Source organism: Somniosus microcephalus, chromosome 10 (assembly GCF_052327205.1).
Source record: "Somniosus microcephalus isolate GS21.2 chromosome 10, FLI_Smic_1.0, whole genome shotgun sequence".
Lineage (NCBI taxonomy): Eukaryota > Metazoa > Chordata > Chondrichthyes > Squaliformes > Somniosidae > Somniosus > Somniosus microcephalus.
This window is the reverse complement of record NC_140996.1, coordinates 163,280,944-163,298,262: the sequence shown is the minus strand read 5'-3', so window position 1 is coordinate 163,298,262 and position 17,319 is coordinate 163,280,944. Positions and strand designations below refer to the sequence as shown.

At 44.9% G+C, this 17,319-nt stretch overlaps 1 protein-coding gene across 5 annotated transcripts in view; it reads right to left on the bottom strand.

Annotated features, from left to right (window-relative positions):
- The window catches only part of LOC147111808 (glutamate receptor 4), a 235,621-nt gene extending 219,993 nt beyond the window's left edge, over positions 1-15,628 (bottom strand). For 2 of the 5 annotated variants that reach the window (XM_085999067.1, XM_085999062.1), the window contains exons 1-2: positions 15,233-15,627; positions 13,517-13,675 (exon numbers count right to left, since the gene is read on the bottom strand). In XM_085999067.1, the coding sequence (XP_085855193.1) occupies positions 13,517-13,675; positions 15,233-15,320 (247 nt within the window). In that variant the 5' untranslated portion in view covers positions 15,321-15,627. Of the gene's footprint in view, positions 1-13,516; positions 13,676-15,232 lie in introns of all 5 variants that reach the window. The other 3 variants (XM_085999064.1, XM_085999063.1, XM_085999061.1) reach the window with 3 other exon arrangements.
- Between the last annotated feature and the right edge of the window lie 1,691 nt (positions 15,629-17,319).

Sequence of the window (17,319 nt, the reverse complement as noted above, 5' to 3'; positions counted from 1 at the left end):
TCCCTTTTCTGGTATTTGAATAATACTAACATTCAAAGACAAGACTCCTGTTGATTTTTTTAAATTATTGGATTATGAAAAAACATTCCATTATCTTCAGGAGGTCCAAGGTTCAGGTATTTACTAATTAACACAAAAGTCCAATTTGGGTCACTTGGAGTGCAGAAACCACTCCTACCTCGTTCCCTTTTATAACAATTCATTCTTATTACCACATTTTCAAATATTTAAACTCTGAAAGGCTAAATTTTCTCTAATTTCTAATTTTAAAGATCAGTATACATGAGTATAAAATGGTACTCCCGGGTTTCTACTCACATGTTATTCTTCCAGTAAAATTAGCAAATGGAGAAAAATATCGTCACACTGCTTTATCCTTCCATCTAATTTTTCATTAAAAATAGCGAGTAAAGAAAAATATTCCTCTTTATCTCTATGTGAACAAAGCTAGGCACTTTAAACACACTTGTGTCTGGACATTGTTGATGGGTCAAGGGAACATAGCACATCATAATACAAAAGTAAAATACTGCAGATGCTGGAAATCTGAAATAAAAACAGAAAATGCTTGAAATACGCAGCCGGTCAGGCAGCATCTGTGAAGAGAGAAACAGAGTTAACGTTTCAGGTCAATGACCCTTCGTCAGAACTGGAAAAAGTTAGAGATGGAACAGATTCTTAAGCAAGTGTAGGGACAGGGAAAGGGAGGAGGAGCCTTCTGGACTCAACATCGAGTTCAATAATTTCAGACTATAACCTCAGCCCCTATTTATTTATTTATTTATTTATTTATTCTTCTCTCACATGGCAGCTGTTGATGATTCTGCCATTGCCATTTATACCTCATCTAGACTCATCTTTTGTTTCTTAACTTGTCCCATTACCATCTCCTTTTGCCTTGCATCATCATCCCTTTTGTCTTTTAATCACTCCTGTCTTCCCTTTTGTTCTTTCCTCCCCTCCTCCCTTTCCCTGCCCCTACAATAAATAAATAAATAGGGGCTGAGGTTATAGTCTGAAATTGTTGAACTCGATGTTGAGTCCAGAAGGCCCCTCCCCCCTTTCCCTGCCCCTACACTTGCTTAAGAATCGGTTACATCTCCAACTTTTTCCAGTTCTGACGAAGGTTCATCGACCTGAAACGTTAACTCTGTTTCTCTCTCTACAGATGCTGAGTATTTCCAGTATTTTCTGTTTTTATTATAGAAAATCATAAGTTTGACTGAAATTACAAACATGGTAACTGACATGAATCAATCATTCATGAAAAAAAGACTTATGAAATAACACTGAGCAGCCTACAGGTGGCGCTGTCCAGGGAGAGTATAAATACTCGGGCATGGGCCCAGCTTGCGCAGGACATTCTTAACAGGAACTAGTGAAGGACACAACTAGACTTTCATGTTGTAAAACAGTTGATTAAAGCTTTGTTTAACGCTTAGACCAAGTGCCTAGTAGTTTTCTTACGTCAGTAACAAAGATTTCAAATTTATTTCCCCATTCATCAATTCTTCAGCAAAACATGTGGTAATCTATATTCTGATAATCCCAACTCTATTATGAGTGGGCTGCTATAAAAATTATAAAAAGTTCTAATCAAACTTGAGTGATAGCAACTATTTCCTCAGCCTTTGTGTTTAAACTATAGACTTCACAATCACGTGCAATGTCATGCAATCCTGACTCCCCTGAGCACAACACTCTCCTTTAGGCAGTGATCTCACTCACTACATGGGATTACCCTGAGTTTCCTGTGTCTACTTCTTAAAATACCTTATCAACAGGCTGAATCATGAAGTCCAGGCAATTTGTTATTAAAGACGTTGGGCCTCGCAATTACATTTTTTCTCTTGAAAGGGCAAAAACTCATTTGTAACATGGTATGTTTTGAAAATATTTGCTTGTTAGTGGAGCGGATGTGTGAATATTGTATACTCACAGCAGTGAACTCTTTGACCTCAATTCCTGAAATCAGCTCCAAAAAGTCGAGTGCAATGCTGCAAGCGTTTCCTATTATCGATCTATGCTACCAAAAAGCAAATATCTTCAAAATGAATCCCATTAGGAGCATGAATTCTGCAGCTAATCTTTATCCACAGAGTGGTTTTGCTATTTTTATTTTAGGGCACAGTGGCTTTAAAATAAAACACAAACACAGTTTTCTCCTTCATAGTCATCTGTGGTCCAGGTGCACTGTGAACACAAGCTGCAATCATGATCTGTTTGAAAGCTTCAAGGAAACCAGGGTGTGACTAAGTAACTGTAGGTAGGATAGTATTGTTTGAGCTGTTGTTGCACCTCTTTCATAAAACTGTAGAGGATTGGAAATGAAAATAAAAACTGGAGGCTTCAAAATTTCATGCAGAGCACAAAAAAAACTTGAACACAATTTCAGGTTATAGATGTGGAGTTCTGCTATCTGCAACAGCCCTTCCTGCAGAAAGGTATGTGACAGCTCAATGAACTGAAAGGTGAAAAGCCAACAGTAGATAGCAGCACTGCACGATTATAACTGACCTTTCATTCAGATATTCCGAGTGCTCAGCATAACATTTTAAGTCTTAAATTTCAAATATGTCTCCAACTCTTTCTTAGCTTCTTGTCCTCTACAGCTTTTGAAGAGCCACATTCAAATAGCAATGCCCTAAAGTCACTCTGTCCGACCGAGGTTTCCTCCAATCTTTGAGATGGATGCTGATCAAAGCATGGCTCCACACTGCAGCTACAACCATTGGCTCCAGAGAACACCACTTTCCATTTCCGTATTCTGTTTGTGCCAGCTGAGAGTCAGCTTATTCAAAACACATTATTTTAAAGGCACATTTGATTGGCTCTAAAGTTGCATGTTGCAATGAGGGCCGACTGACATATGTGTCATTAAACAGAATATCATAATTGGCTGGTGGGAAGAACCATCATTTCCTCCACCAGTGTGCTGTATACAATCGGCTATGGTACAGGGCTTACCAAACACCACCATTGTACCAATTGAAAATGCAGTGTTTTGTCTTCATCAACCAACTGTAACAGTGACGATCTATCTTCTACAGCTCAGGGATGAAGCATGACACCACTGCTCAGGCATGAACAACTGTGGCAAACAGAAAAAGTCATCCTAGTATTCTCATATTCAACTGAGGGGTCATAAAAAGATTCAGAATAATTAGAGGCATTTATGCCTCATCAAATCAAAAAGGAAACTTGAAATTATTGCATATTCCAGGTGTTGGATGTTTTGAAACAAATTTCAGACATTGGAGGATTAGTTACAATAAAAGGTAATACAACACATGCAATAAATTAAAAATAGGATAAAGAATCCAACAGGCTGAATATGTACTTATAATTCAGTATGGCTTTCAGATTATACTAAGTGGCAGATGTGGTAGAAAGATGTATTAAGTCAGTGTTCATACATCATGGAGATGAGCAATATACACCTCTCATGGATCAACTGCTAATCAGGGATTTTGTTTCATGTATGTTGCTGGTAGAAAACTACAAAATGGCTCTTCTTCATTTGTACAGCAGTGGGTACACGCGGGTTGTGGAAGTGCATGTCATCCCAATAGATTCAATCACATGGATGTCAGTGTCCTCCAGCCATCAGGCAGTTGATCTTTTTTATGATTCTGGTAAGCTTTGGCTTAAGGGACAAGTGCCATGTTCATTGCATTGTCAGCTGGTTTACATTAGCTTTGCAATATTTTTTGGAATATGCAGCAGCCACTTAATGCTTCAAGATTTCACAAAGGACAAAGCCAAAAACAGAGACATTTGTAAAATCATTTTTAGGCTACAAGTATGTGTTATTTGCTCCATGTCATGTGCATGCATACAAGTACTGACTAATGCATATACACAGAATTACACTGAATTTACAGCACAGAAACAGGCCATTCGGCCCAACTGGTCTATGCCTCCTCCCACCCTACTTCATCTAACTCTATCAGCATATCATTCTATTCCTTTCTCCCTCATGTATTTATATAGTTTCCCCTTAAAGGCAGCTATGCTATTCGCCTTAACTGCTCCATGTGTTAGCGAGTTCCACATTCTTATCACTCTCTGGGTAAAGAAGTTTCTCTTCAATTCCTTATTAGATTTATTTGTGCTATGGTAAAGATTGCTGTCTATTTTCAGCTATATGTTTATTGTATTTATCTTGATGTGTTTGTGTGTACACAGTTCTGTGATGGCCATGTCCTCTATGATTGTGAACATTATGTCACGAAATGGTTCTGAAATCTGCATATGTGGTTTGAAGTCCAGTCATAATTTTGTACATACGTGTCGTATGTTTTATTTTGTGCACCTATTTTCTCATATCTATACATACCTCTAGCTAGGCTTTTGTTTGTTTACATGGTTACATAAAGTTATTTTTCCTATGAAAACAATTTGCATTTATATAGCACCCACATAGAGGAGACATTGGCCTAGAAATTCAGTCTGGACACATTTGGGGCGCTAAAGTCGGGCGCTCGCTAAAGTTAGCGCCCGCTGGAAAGTGTAGGCCACATCGCCGAAATTCAGTAGAGTTGGCCCTAAGTTTGGCCGAGCGCTGAAACTGGCGTTGAAATGCTGTGTTCCGGCGCTAAGCCGGCGATGCGGCCTAATAACGCCGAAGCCGGGCGCAGCGCAGGTGCGGTCATGTTTTGATTGACAGCAGACACCCTGACGCCGGCCAGCTCTTAAAGGGGGAAGGGTCAACTTTGACTGCTGCCACGCCCTGCATACTGGAGCCCTGCAGCTAGGCCTCAGCACTACTGGTGTGCCAAAATAGCGCCTGGAGCAATGGAGAGGGCCCGTGAGCGAGCGCAGCGCTTCTCAGAGCATGCTCTGAGTGTGCTCATTCATGGTGTGGAGAAGAGAAGAGAGATCCTGTGCCCGGACAGTGGCAGGAAGGCTCCCAGGAGCCAGTACAGGAGAGCCTAGGGCAAAATCGCCCGCAGGGTGTCATCCACCTGTGATGTCCCCAGGAGTGCGGACCAATGCCGCAAGAAGTTCAACGACCTCACTCGGATGGTGAAGGTGAGTACCCTTTCCAGTGTCCCCCTCATCCTTGCATGTGCACCTCACATTATGGGCAAAGGGACCTCAAAGGCTTAATGGGCAGCCCTCCTCCCGCAGCAATGGCACTTGCATGTTCATCAATAGCACTTTCTGCACTTAACACACTGGCCAAGCTATTCGACCATGGGAGGCAGTGCACCCAGCAACAGGGCACCACACTGGCCAAGCTATTCCACCATGGGAGGCAGTGCACCCAGCAACAGGGCACCACACTGGCCAAGCTATTCCACCATGGGAGGCAGTGCACCCAGCAACAGGGCACCACACTGGCCTTAGAGGCCGTCCTTTCTCTTGCAGGCCAAGCTGGCGAGCAATGTAAGGAGCCAGGCTGTCACTGGTGGAGGCCGCCCCGAGTACCAGGCGCTCACTGATCTGGAGGAGAGCGTGGCACGACTCATGCGTGGCTGGGTGACTGGCCCTGTCGCGATCGGCGAGGCGGACCCTGTACTGGTACCCACTGGTAAGGACATGACCGGTTGCACCTCTCTCGTTGCCCTCGCGCTTCAGATCTACATCCTTTCGCACTGACCGACAAATGCGCATAATGCACCACTCAGGCCTCCCTCGCTGACGGCCTGTCCTCACTCTAAAGCTACTCTTGTGCCTTCCTGCTTTCAGCTGGTGAGGAGGAGGTGGTCCCTGAAGCGCAGAGAGCCAGGCCCTTGGAGGAGGAGGACGTCGAGGACCAGGAGGAAGGCGGCACATCGGGGGAACCCTCCTCCGCGCCAGGGGATGGCAATGGAGGGGAGACGTCTGGCCTGCAGGAGAGCCAGGGGGAGGTGTTGGAGGGGAGGGCCGAAGCTGGTCCCAGTAGGGTGGACGCACGCGGGAAGGCTCCGGCAGCACGCCGGCCTTCTGCCCAGAGGGGGGAGGTGTTGGAGGGGAGGGCAGAACCTGGCCCAAGTGGGGTCGACGCACACGGGAAGGGTCGGCCAGCTCGGCGGCCTTCTCCCCGGAGGGAGAGTCCGCCCTCCAGTCCGGACACAGTCCTCGCCCAGGAGGTGCGCGTCCTCGATGAGATGTCGGCGGCGTCTGAGCGGCGCCACCAAAAGTTCATGGGGTGGTCGAACAGATGCCTCACGCCATTGAGTCCCTGGCTCAGAGTGTGGTGGCTTTCGGGGAATCACAGGCCAGGGGGTTCGAACAACTCACGGCAGCACACGACAGGGGTGTCCAGCAACTGGCCGCAGCGCACGACAGGGGTGTGCAGCAACTCGCGGCAGCGCAGGACGCGGGTGTGCAGCAACTGGCGGCAGCGCAGGACGCGGGTGTGCAGCAACTGGCGGCAGCGCAGGACGCGACTCGCGAGATGAGTGGTGCCGTCCACACACTGGCAGAGCTGATGCGGGCACATACCAGGGCAGTACGGGCACTCACTTCTGCCACACTCGCTGTGGCACGGAGGCATCGCCGTGGCACCCGCCGCCCTGCTGCAGCACAGCGCTCTGGCCTCCCCCAGATTGCTGCGCTTGCTACACTGCCAGCCCGGCCGAGTGCCAGTGTCTCTGGCGAGCAGCGCGCACCTGCCATCAGCCAGCTTGCCCCCAATGGTGCTGCCGACACTGCCACTCCCCCAGCCAAGGTGCGACGAGCTGCTGCTAAGACTGATGCTGCCCAGCCACAGCTGCAGCAGTCAGCAGGCGGCCCCTCCCGGGCCAGGCCTCGTCTAGGCCGACCCCCAAGGGCATCTGCCGACATGCTTTGTGGCCCTCATGAGCCTTCCCCCAGCCTCGCCACACCCGCAGGGCCCAGGTTGAGGCGGAGCAGCAGGTCGGCCAGGGGCCGGAGAAGCCTGTCTAAGGACTCGCCCTCTCGGCACACCCATTAGAGTGTGGTGAGAGCGGTTTATTTTATATTGGGGGGCTTGTGTTGTGGGGGGCATTATTTTGTTAAGGCCGAGGATCAAGGCATTTTTTGTTTTCATGGGGGTGTCTCTGTTGTCGGGGGGGGGGCTTATTTTTGTAAGGCCGCTGTTGAAGGCCTTTTGGATGGGCAAGTTTTGTTAGTCCTCCCCAGGTTTTGGGAGTGACAGATGTTTTTGACTGTTTTTTGGGGGTCTTGTCTGTTTTTCTGTTTCATGTGGGAAGGGCCCTGAGTTTGTGAAATAAAGCTTTTGATTTATTCAGCATGTCCAGGTGTCATGTTTGAAGTGGTTGTTGCGTTAACCGGCTGAGGGCTTGCGGAGCGGCTGCCTCAGGTGCGTTCATTGCCACAGGCCATTCCCTGACAGGGGGCCTAGAAGTGTCGATCAATAAGCCCCCGGCGGACGGCCCTTGGCCCTTGTCGCTCCCTCCTGGGCTGGTCCTCCTCCTCCTCCTCCTCCTCCTCCTCCTGCTCGTCCTCCTGAGGTGGTGGTGCAATGCCAGGTGGCAGTGCCTGAGTCCTGCGGATAGCCAGGTTGTGCAGCATGCAGCACACGACGACGAACTGGGAGACTCTATCCGGCGAATACTGAAGAGATCCTCCGGAACGATCCAGGCAGCGGAACCGTTGCTTGAGGACGCCTATCGTTTGCTCGATGATGTTCCTTGTGGCTTGATGGCTTTCGTTGTATGCCTCCTCCGCTGGGGTCCTGGGCGCGCGGAGCGGGGTCATGAGCCATGTACACAAAGGGTAGCCCTTGTCCCCGATAAGCCATCCCCTTGGTGGAGGCTGTGCCTCGAACATGTCAGCCACAGTAGTCTGGCGCAGGATAAATGCATCGTGGCTGCTTCCTGGGAAGCGGGCATTGACATCTAGGATGCGCTGTCTGTGGTCACACACCAGCTGTACATTTAGGGAATGGTAGCCCTTCCGGTTGCGGTAATCCTCGGCATTGTGGATAGGTGCCCGCATAGCCACATGCGTGCAGTCAATGGCGCCCTGCACCATGGGGAAGCCCGCGATCTTGCCAAATCCGACTGCACGCTGCTCCTGCCTCTGTCGGGTCATGGGGAAGGAGATGAATTGGTGTCGCCTCGTGTAAAGTGCATCGGTGACCTGCCGGATGCAGCGATGCGCGGCGAACTGGGAAATGTTCGTTATGTCCGCAGCAGCGGCTTGGAAGGAGCCGCTTGCATAAAAGTTCAGAGCCACCGTGACCTTCACTTCCACCGAGAGAGACGTCCTGCACATCAGCTGTGGACGCAGATCTGTGTGAAGCAGCTGGCAGATCTCTGCAACCACCTCCCTTCTGAAGCGCAGCCTCTTCACACAATGCGCCGCAGTCATGGTGAGATAGGACACCTGCTGCCGGTATTGCCTGAGTGGGTAAGGCCTACGTTGCCGACGCCTGATGGCCCCTCTGCGTCTAGGCATGGCTGGCCCTCTCTCACAGTGTCTGCGAGCCCTTCGCACATAATGCTGCAACTGAGGGTTGGCCCCCCATACAGCCCCCATAATAAAGTTGAGAACAGATAAATCACAATGAATCAAATGTCAAAGCACTGGCCAGAAGCCAAAAATACCTCTCCTATGTTGTCCCAAATCAGTAACCTCTGTCCCTTGGTCTCTGTCCAGAAATCCAAAGCAGTAAAGTCATTGCAGCAAAATGGCTGGGCTTTATAGGTCAGTGTAAGTGCCCTTTAATTTGCGCTCCCCGAGGCCCACAGGGCCTCTTTTGCGTTCCACCTCACAGTTCTTAGCAGCGCCACGCCCACATTGGGCGGGCGCCACTGAATTTCCGGTTTGGGGCGCACAAACAGCGTTGCGCGACGATATGACGTCATAAGCTGCGCGCGCACCTGAGCGGGCGCAAACACTTTGCGCCAGCGCTAAAACTCAACTGAATTTGGGCGTCGGCGCAGATCGGACTGCGTTCAGGTGCTAAGTGTCTAGCGCCGGAAATATAGCCCTTTTATGGCGTTAGCGGCTGGCGCAACCCACTGAATTTCTAGGCCATTGAGTAGGGAAAAATGCATGGACTGAGATTTTGAAAGGCTCTGGTGGTGGGGAGAGAAGTAACAAGACAGAGGGATTTAGGGAGTGAGTTCCAGAGAGGACGGTTGACACAGCTGAAGGCTCTTCCACTGATGGTGGCGTGGAGGGAAAGGGCTGTAAAGAAGTCCAAAATTGGAAGGTTAGAGCAGTGTTGTCCAATACATTAGACACTAGCCACATGTGGCTAACTGGGAATCCAGATGTGCCTAATTGCATTTCTGATTAGTGAAAAAAAGAGAAATAGACACGTGATCTCAGTACAAATATTCATATGGTGTATGCATATGTACTTTAATCTTTTTGTGCATTTATTGGTAAACTGATAAGGCAAAAAGCAAAGTGTACAAGTGTTTTTTGATTGTTGTGAATGCTTTACTTCCTTGGTTACTAAATGCTGGTAGAAGTTTGTTAAGTAACGATACACATGTGAAGCACATTTACCTGTATTATGTAAGTGTATGCAAGGCATTTCCTACTAAAATTAGTGCATGTGGCTAAAATCGTTTTGCTTAGCCACACCTGTAGCTTTTCAGCAATTTCTATTGGACAACTCTGGCTTAGAGGGCAGAGGCTAAACAGCTGAGTGTTTGCTTATCTGTAATTATGTATCCACTGTCTATCTTGCATAAGTCTCTCCCATTTGCAATTGTTTTATGTGCACATGCTGGTCACTGTATTCATGTTTGCCAGTTGGTTTCTGTATCTTTGTGTCTCACTCTGTATATGTGTCCTGTTTTTATATTTGTTTTTCATTACAATGTATATGCACAGGATAAGAAATAATTCTGTCTGAACTTGCACACTTGTGTTGTATATCTTTGCTAACACCCAGATGCAAGTTTTCTACAGGGATGGGTTCTGAAACATTGGAAAATACAAATCAAGGTGAGTAGATCTCTTTCAATTGCATCAGAGGCTAATTGAATTCATGCACTGAAAGAAAGAGAATGATCATTGCTACTCCAGTAAGCTGTCAAATACGAGACCTCTATTGGACCAATTCAGATCTAATTAGATTTATCTAAATGTCTGCCGAAGTGGCTGAAAACTCCTAAAGCTGCTTTATAGAGAGCTGCTGAAAGGACTGAGAGACAGCATCCCAAATACCACTGGATCAGCTTTACATTCTTCTTTATTTGGTTGTTTAAATGGACAAACAAGACTTCATGCCCCCAATAATGACTAATATCTTCCAAGCAGATACCCCTTGGAAATTCTTCTTCCATCATAACTACCAGTAATTATTGTGAATATTATGGGCTTGTTAAGAGATGCTTCTCAGCAGTGCACTTGCATTACATTGTTTCTATGTACATCTGTGTGTTTTCTCATCTCTCCTTACAACACTTGACCCTTTTGTTGGAGAATGATGTGAATTAATCTGTGTTCCAGTTAAGGGTGAATTTGAAGGTATGTTGACAGAACAGTCTGAGAAAACCCTTTATTTTCATAGCTCAGGAGATATTGGTTATGAATTGCTCCATATTTCATAAATGGATATTCAGTTAAACTGAAAACAGAAGATATTCTTTATTTGATTTCATTTTTTCTTACCAATTTTACCTCCTCATCAGAAAGCCTTGACTCTTTGCTGAGTTCAGTTTCACAGGCATTGATCACTCTCCAGTACCTTGCCCACATGGCCATTATTCATCTATGAGCCTTGACAGTTATTATTACAGGCTGGCCAACTGTGAGGAGCATCATCAACAAGCCCAAACCTGTCCTCATCTGACATCAATGCACATGTATTTCTGGCAAGAGTTTCTACAGGAGCAGGAGCTCTGGCTGCTATTCACCTCCTGAACTTGGGGTGCTGAGGCTAACTGTGGATTTCAATCCACCGTCCCAGCTGAGATCAGCCAACTCCGCACAAATCAGGGCCCAAAGCTGGGATCCTCCAGAGTGTGCATGGTTCAGATGCTTATTGAGACATGAGGGGTGCTAAAAATATGATTTAATCTGAATTCCACTTTACAGACATATGGCTGTGTTTATCTTCTCAACAGCACAAAGAGGCATCTAACACTTTTTTCCTTGTCATTTTCACTGCTGCATTTTGCAGCACCATTACTAGCAACCACGTCAAAATGTGACATTACAGTGCATATTAGATCATTTATTATCAGAGCTCATGCTGCAATATTCTATTCTATATAACTGTTCATTTTACAAACTTAATTAATTCATCTCAAAATGCCCAACAGATTATACCAAATATCACAGAAATGGACTTAATCATAACTGACAATTCTCTGTGATTGTGACCACGATGCATTATTCCTCCTTCCTCTCTCTGCAGTCTTTGACACAGTCAACCACTTCATCCTCCTCCAACAACTCTCTGTTGCCCAGGTTGGTGGGACTACCCTCGCTTGGTTCCATTGTTGCCTATCTAATCATTGATAGAGCATCTCCAGTAAGAGCTTCCCCCCCCCCCCCCATTCCTCCATTGACACTTCAGGAGTCCCACACTCATCTTCCTCAGCCATGTGCTGCTGTCCCTTTGTAACATCATCTGCAGACAGCTCCACATGTATGCTGAGTATACCCAACTCTACTTCTCCAACACCTCTGTTGATCCATCCACTGCTTCTGTGCTGTCAGGCTACTTCTTTAACATCCAGTCTTGGATAAGCCACAATTTTCTCCTGCCACTAGGAGACTGAAGCCACTGATTTGGCCCCTGCCGCAAACTCTGTACATTTGCCACTGACTCGATTTCCCCCTCCCTGACAACTGCCTCCGGCTAAACCAGACTGTTCGCAACCTCAACATCCTAGTCAACCCCAAGCTGAGACTCAAAACTCATATGCTATTCATCAGAGACCACCTATGTCCACCTCCATAACATTGCCAGCCCTTCCCTCAACAGCTAAAACTCCTAGACTTGATCATTCGAATGCTTTCCTGGTCAGCCTCCACTTTCAGTAAACTTCAACTCATCCAAAACGATGTTGCTCATATCCTATGTCACACTGAGACCTGCTCACCCATTGCCTTTGCTCTCCATGGCCTATATTGACTCCCAATCCCCCAATGCCACAAATTTTCACTCTCATGCTTAAATCCTTTCATGGCTTTGCCCCTCCCTATCTCTTTAACCTTATGTGGTGCTGAAACCCAACCAGCCCACCCTCCAGATCTCTCTGTTCATCTGACTCCAGCCTCTTGAGCATCTTCCCTCCTTTTTCTCTACCATTGGTGGCTCTGCCTTCAGCTGCCCAGGCCCCATGTTCTGGAATTCCTTCTCTAATACTCTCTGCCACTTCACTTTCCTCTCCTCCTTAAGACCTTTCTTAAAAGTCACCTTTGACTAAGCCTTCTCCTTCTTTGGTTCAGCTTCCATCATTTCCCTTACATCTTATGAAGTGCCTTTGGATGTTTTTCTATGTTAAAAGCATTATATAAATGCAAGCTATTGTTAACTTTAAAATGTAATACTTATTAAAATGAGCGAAAGACAGCACGCGGACCTTCAAGGTTGTAATGTAATTAAAATCGGGTACACTCATTACAAATTATACAATCTTCATTTTAATGCCTACATGGAAATAGTCTTTCCCTTTATTCTACTACCACTGCTGTTGGACATCAATTGCCTCAGGATAGACTTGGTATCTACCTCACATTATTGTTAAAATATTCATGGGTGTCTAGCTGCTACATTTTTTGCCTTTACAATAATCATAATTGAGACAGAAAATTAATCATTATGACAAAATGAATGAAACAGAAATTTAGCAAATAATTTAAATTTGTTGCTAATCTGCCGAGGAGACCTTGCTGTCTTAAATATGATGTTCCAACAGTTCTCTCTTGGCCATCTTACTTTATGTGAATGTATTCGGGGTACTAATTCAAGTTCAGGTACGATCAAGAATAGATAGATGCATGAGTCGAAAATGATACAAGTCATCCTGATACCTAGATGAGGATGTGTGGACGAGCCAATGGAAGGAGACAACCGAACTCTGACATTGGAAGCAGAATGGTCTTTGATTGACGTTTGTAAATCCAACTACAGTGTAAGATCTTTTCATTTATTTATTAACCTAAATAGATGTTCCTATTTTAACCTCAAATTAGGAGTAAAAGCCCGTTTATTTTAACAATAGAAACTATATTTGCTGACAACAGCGCATTTAGAGGGCAAATTACGGGGAAATGGCTTTATTCATTTTCCTTACAACGGCCAAAAAGTGTGATAGCAAAAATGTAATGATTCAGCCAAACTGTTTTTCGTCTGCAAAAGCAAAAAAAATTATACTGCGTTAGAAGAAAAGGCTTCTTGACATTCTCCAACCCCAAGCTATATCCGTACGTAAAAAAGCATTTAGTGGCGTCTGGTCCAAATACATTGTTTTAGGGACTACAACTATTAATTACTCTTTTCAATCACGTGCTCACAACAGAAAAGCTTCTGTAAATGTTAAAAAGGCCACTCGCCGCAGTCTTGAGTTTCCCTGTGTCAATCAATTCTTTTTCGATAAACGACTCAAGCAAAGCGTTTTCTACTTACAGGCATTTGTTACAGCAAAGCTGTTGGCTGTTTCAATGTTGTCCACATGAGGAACCAAATTGAAAGGTGCTTCAGTCGTATTGGGGTTAGTATTGTGAAGATAAATTGCAAAACGAAATGCACTGTATTCCTGATCAGAATATCTCATGAACAGCCCTCCTGCAACAAGAAGAAAAAAAGCAATGGAGGTACAATCAGCTAATAGCATTCCATTAGCAATCTCTGTGGTACTAAACTGATTCAATGAACTAATGCATTGGAAACCCAGCATATTGTTACAAAATAACAAGCGACATAGAATTCAGGTAAAAATAGGCGCATTTTCAGTGAACAGCAGTGTTTTGATGGGGGGAGCATATTGGCTGCAATTCTTCGTGTAAACTTGTGAGGTTTGAAGGCATTATCATCCCAGCAAACCCTACAATGAGCACTCGATCCAATCAAAACGGGAAGAGCAAGTGATTCACTTTTAAAATGCCGTGTCAATGTATTACTGTGCGGCAGAGGACGTGTCTGAATAGCAATATTTCAATTCTAGTCTTCAGTAATATAACTGATGCAATGTTCTGATGTATAAAAGCGCTATATCTAAAAAGTACCCGAAACTCGAACATCAAACCATCGCCCCCTGCCCCCTCCCGCACCAAAATGTTTACAGATCAAATAACGTCAGCATTTCGCCGTGCCTCTTCGTGCAATGAAGGCAGAATGGACACATCGATTATCAGCTAACAGCCCGAGTTTTTTTTGAAAAAGCACTTATCCTAATGTATAGGAAACTTCCACAACCATTAAGAAATTCAAATCACACTTAAAAATGAACGTCGCCACGACAAAAAAAAGACCAATCACACATGAAATATCAACTTTTCAACATGGGTCATTTTGCAGTGGAGGCAGCATCCGAGGCATCTCATTATCACGGCCTTGGTAAATGACATTCGATGCAATGTTCCACACAGTGGAAAAGACCACATATAGCCATCAGCTCTTTCAAAAAAGATCAGCACAAAGAAAGCTGTACTGATATAATAACTAACTTTGCAGCAAGTGCCGGATAACTCGTATTACATTCAATGTGACAGAATCGCCTGTCTCCAGAACTTGCCCGTACACAGGAAAAAAGATACATATAATGGCAACTTTTCGCCCTCAGCTAAATCTCATTATTATGACCACATAGCAGCATCAGGTAATACATCTCATTAGTAACCGCTCAATGGGATCTGATGCAATGCTGCACTGATTTTAAAATGTATTTTCTTTACACTGCAACATATACTGCGAACGAAATAAAGGCAAAATATACATATAGATCAACTTTGTTGAGCAACTGGCGAGCAGCAACGACAGTAGGAAGGAGCCAGCAGCATCCCATTAACAAGCTCCTCGCCAGCACAAGTGCTGCAGTGTTCCAACACATAATAAAACGCCAATAACTACTCCCTCCAAACAACACTACATAGGGCCAAAATGTTCCACACCTCAACCTTTTCAAAATAACTAACTTCCGCTTTTCCAAATGTATATACATATTTATGTATAATCGCAAATTCTTGAGCAAAAAAAAAGATCCTGGCTATTGTATTTTTAAATGCACCAGCCGAAGATAGACGGGCGCATTAGCAGATCGTTACACATATTCACAACGTGCGAGAAATACTTTTTTGGGTTTTTTTTAAAAGGAAAGAAAGGGAAGCGGATCAATTGTCTTACCTATTTGTACACTGGTGGGAAAGGCTCCTAGAGCAAGCCCCAAAAAGCCAGAGCAAAGCAAGACAATTTGCCTGCCGATCCGCCTCATCTTCTTCTGTTAGATGTGATTGAGAGGCATCGAGGATGGCAACACACGGGGCACAGCGCGGTCTCCTTCTAACAATCCACCCTGGGCATTTTTTCCGCAGTCTCCACAGTCAGAGCGAATGTGTCCAGCTGAATCTTGTGGCGCTGGGATCGGTGCACATGCAAGATGGTGGTGTTGGGAGCGTCTAGTGGCTGGCAGGGGAGATGAGACATGCGCTATCTATCTCCGGCACTCTCACTCAGCCTATTGACCAGAGATGATCGCAGGCTTTATTAAGCAGCATGGGACCATTCCCACCCTGGAACCAATGATCGCTTTAAGACTGATCCCTTCTCCTGTTCCCAGCACACGCATAATGCAGTTGGATCCCCAGGAAATAATTTATCGTGAGTTTTCACGTGACGGCTATTTAGTTCAATATTTGCCTATCCACCTTCCGCTACTATTATTATATCCATATGTGAGCCTGTATGTGTTTGTGTGCGTGTCTGTGAATATTTATATATATATATCCATGTATGTACGTAAGCCCAACATCCTGCTTCTATTAAATGGTTATTTTGATTATTGCTTTTTCACTATGAAGAAAGAACTTTCGTTTCTATAGTGCCTTTCACAACTTCAGGACCTCCGAAGTGCTTTACAGCCAATGAAGTATTTTTGAAGTGTATGCACAGTGGTAGGAAGGAAACGTGCAGCCCATCTGCACACAGCAAGGTCCCACAAACAGCAATGGGATAATGACCAGATAATCTGTTTTCTTTAGTGATGTTGGTTAAGGGATAAACATTGGCCAGGACAGCTGGGCCAACGCTCTCGATCCAGCTTCCCAGTGGGAGCAGCTCTCACAGGTAGCACATCTCTGGAAATCATGGGTGTGCAGCCTGTGATTTTCTCTCTGTTGATGATGGATGGAAAATTACAGGCTGCATGTCTGCAATTTACTGTGATGCATTCCCTGTGAGTTGCTGCTCCCTTCTGGGAGAGCAGGATTGGCCCTTATCGCCTTGAATATTTGCTCAGTAATTTTCAAGGATTAGAAAGAAATATCATAGAGCTTTTCTCATTTCTTGGAAGTTTTGCTTGTCCCAGAGTTGGGTTGAATCTATGGAAGTATGATAGTGTGTAGTTCATTAGAAGGCACAGGCTTGATGACAATTGTACTTTATTTAGTCCATCATTTCTTATATTCCTGCCCTTTAATTGTAGAGTTATAGTTTGTGATGGAAGTCTCTTTTCACGTGTAAAACTTGTGTACAGTTATTAAGCATGAGTTGCTGTAATGAGATACTTAGCTAAGTGTTTTTCTGAGTTCTTGATAGCTCCAGTCATAGCTCTAGCCATGGTCACTGCATGTGTCTTAAATTCTTCTGTATTCCATATATGTGAGACAACAACTATTGTGTGTTGTTAGCCACATATGCTGCATAAACTTCTGTTGTCTCGTGTACATGTCATATGGAACTGATCCTTGAAATTACATTTAGCAAGGATGGGGACACCTCAACACAGACTAGGAAAAACCTACAAATACCGAAAATCTGAAACAAAAACAGAATATGCCAGAAATACACAAGTCTACCTGTAAAAAGAAAAGACAGGTTAAAATTTCTGGTGTCACCCTTTGTCAGAACAGTGCTGATGAATGATTACACATTCAACACATTAACTTTCTTTTCTCTTTACAGATGCAGAGAGATCTATTGTGTATTTCCAGCATTTTCTGTTTCTGGCTCAGAATAGCATGGGTTGGGGCCTCTGTGAATGGTAGGGGCATTAACAGGTAGTAATAGATCGACCCCCGTTATACACAAGACCTGGAGTCAATGGAAAGGGAAATCAGGTGGGGTTTATAATGAGAGCTGATCTGTCACCGTTCATCTGTGCCCCCATTCCCACCAAAGTTGAAGGTTCCACTCTAGATCTGAGGGCAATATTGTAGTTTTAAAAACATGGCTGATGCATTTTAGTTCTGCACAGTCCTCGAAAAAGCTAAAAA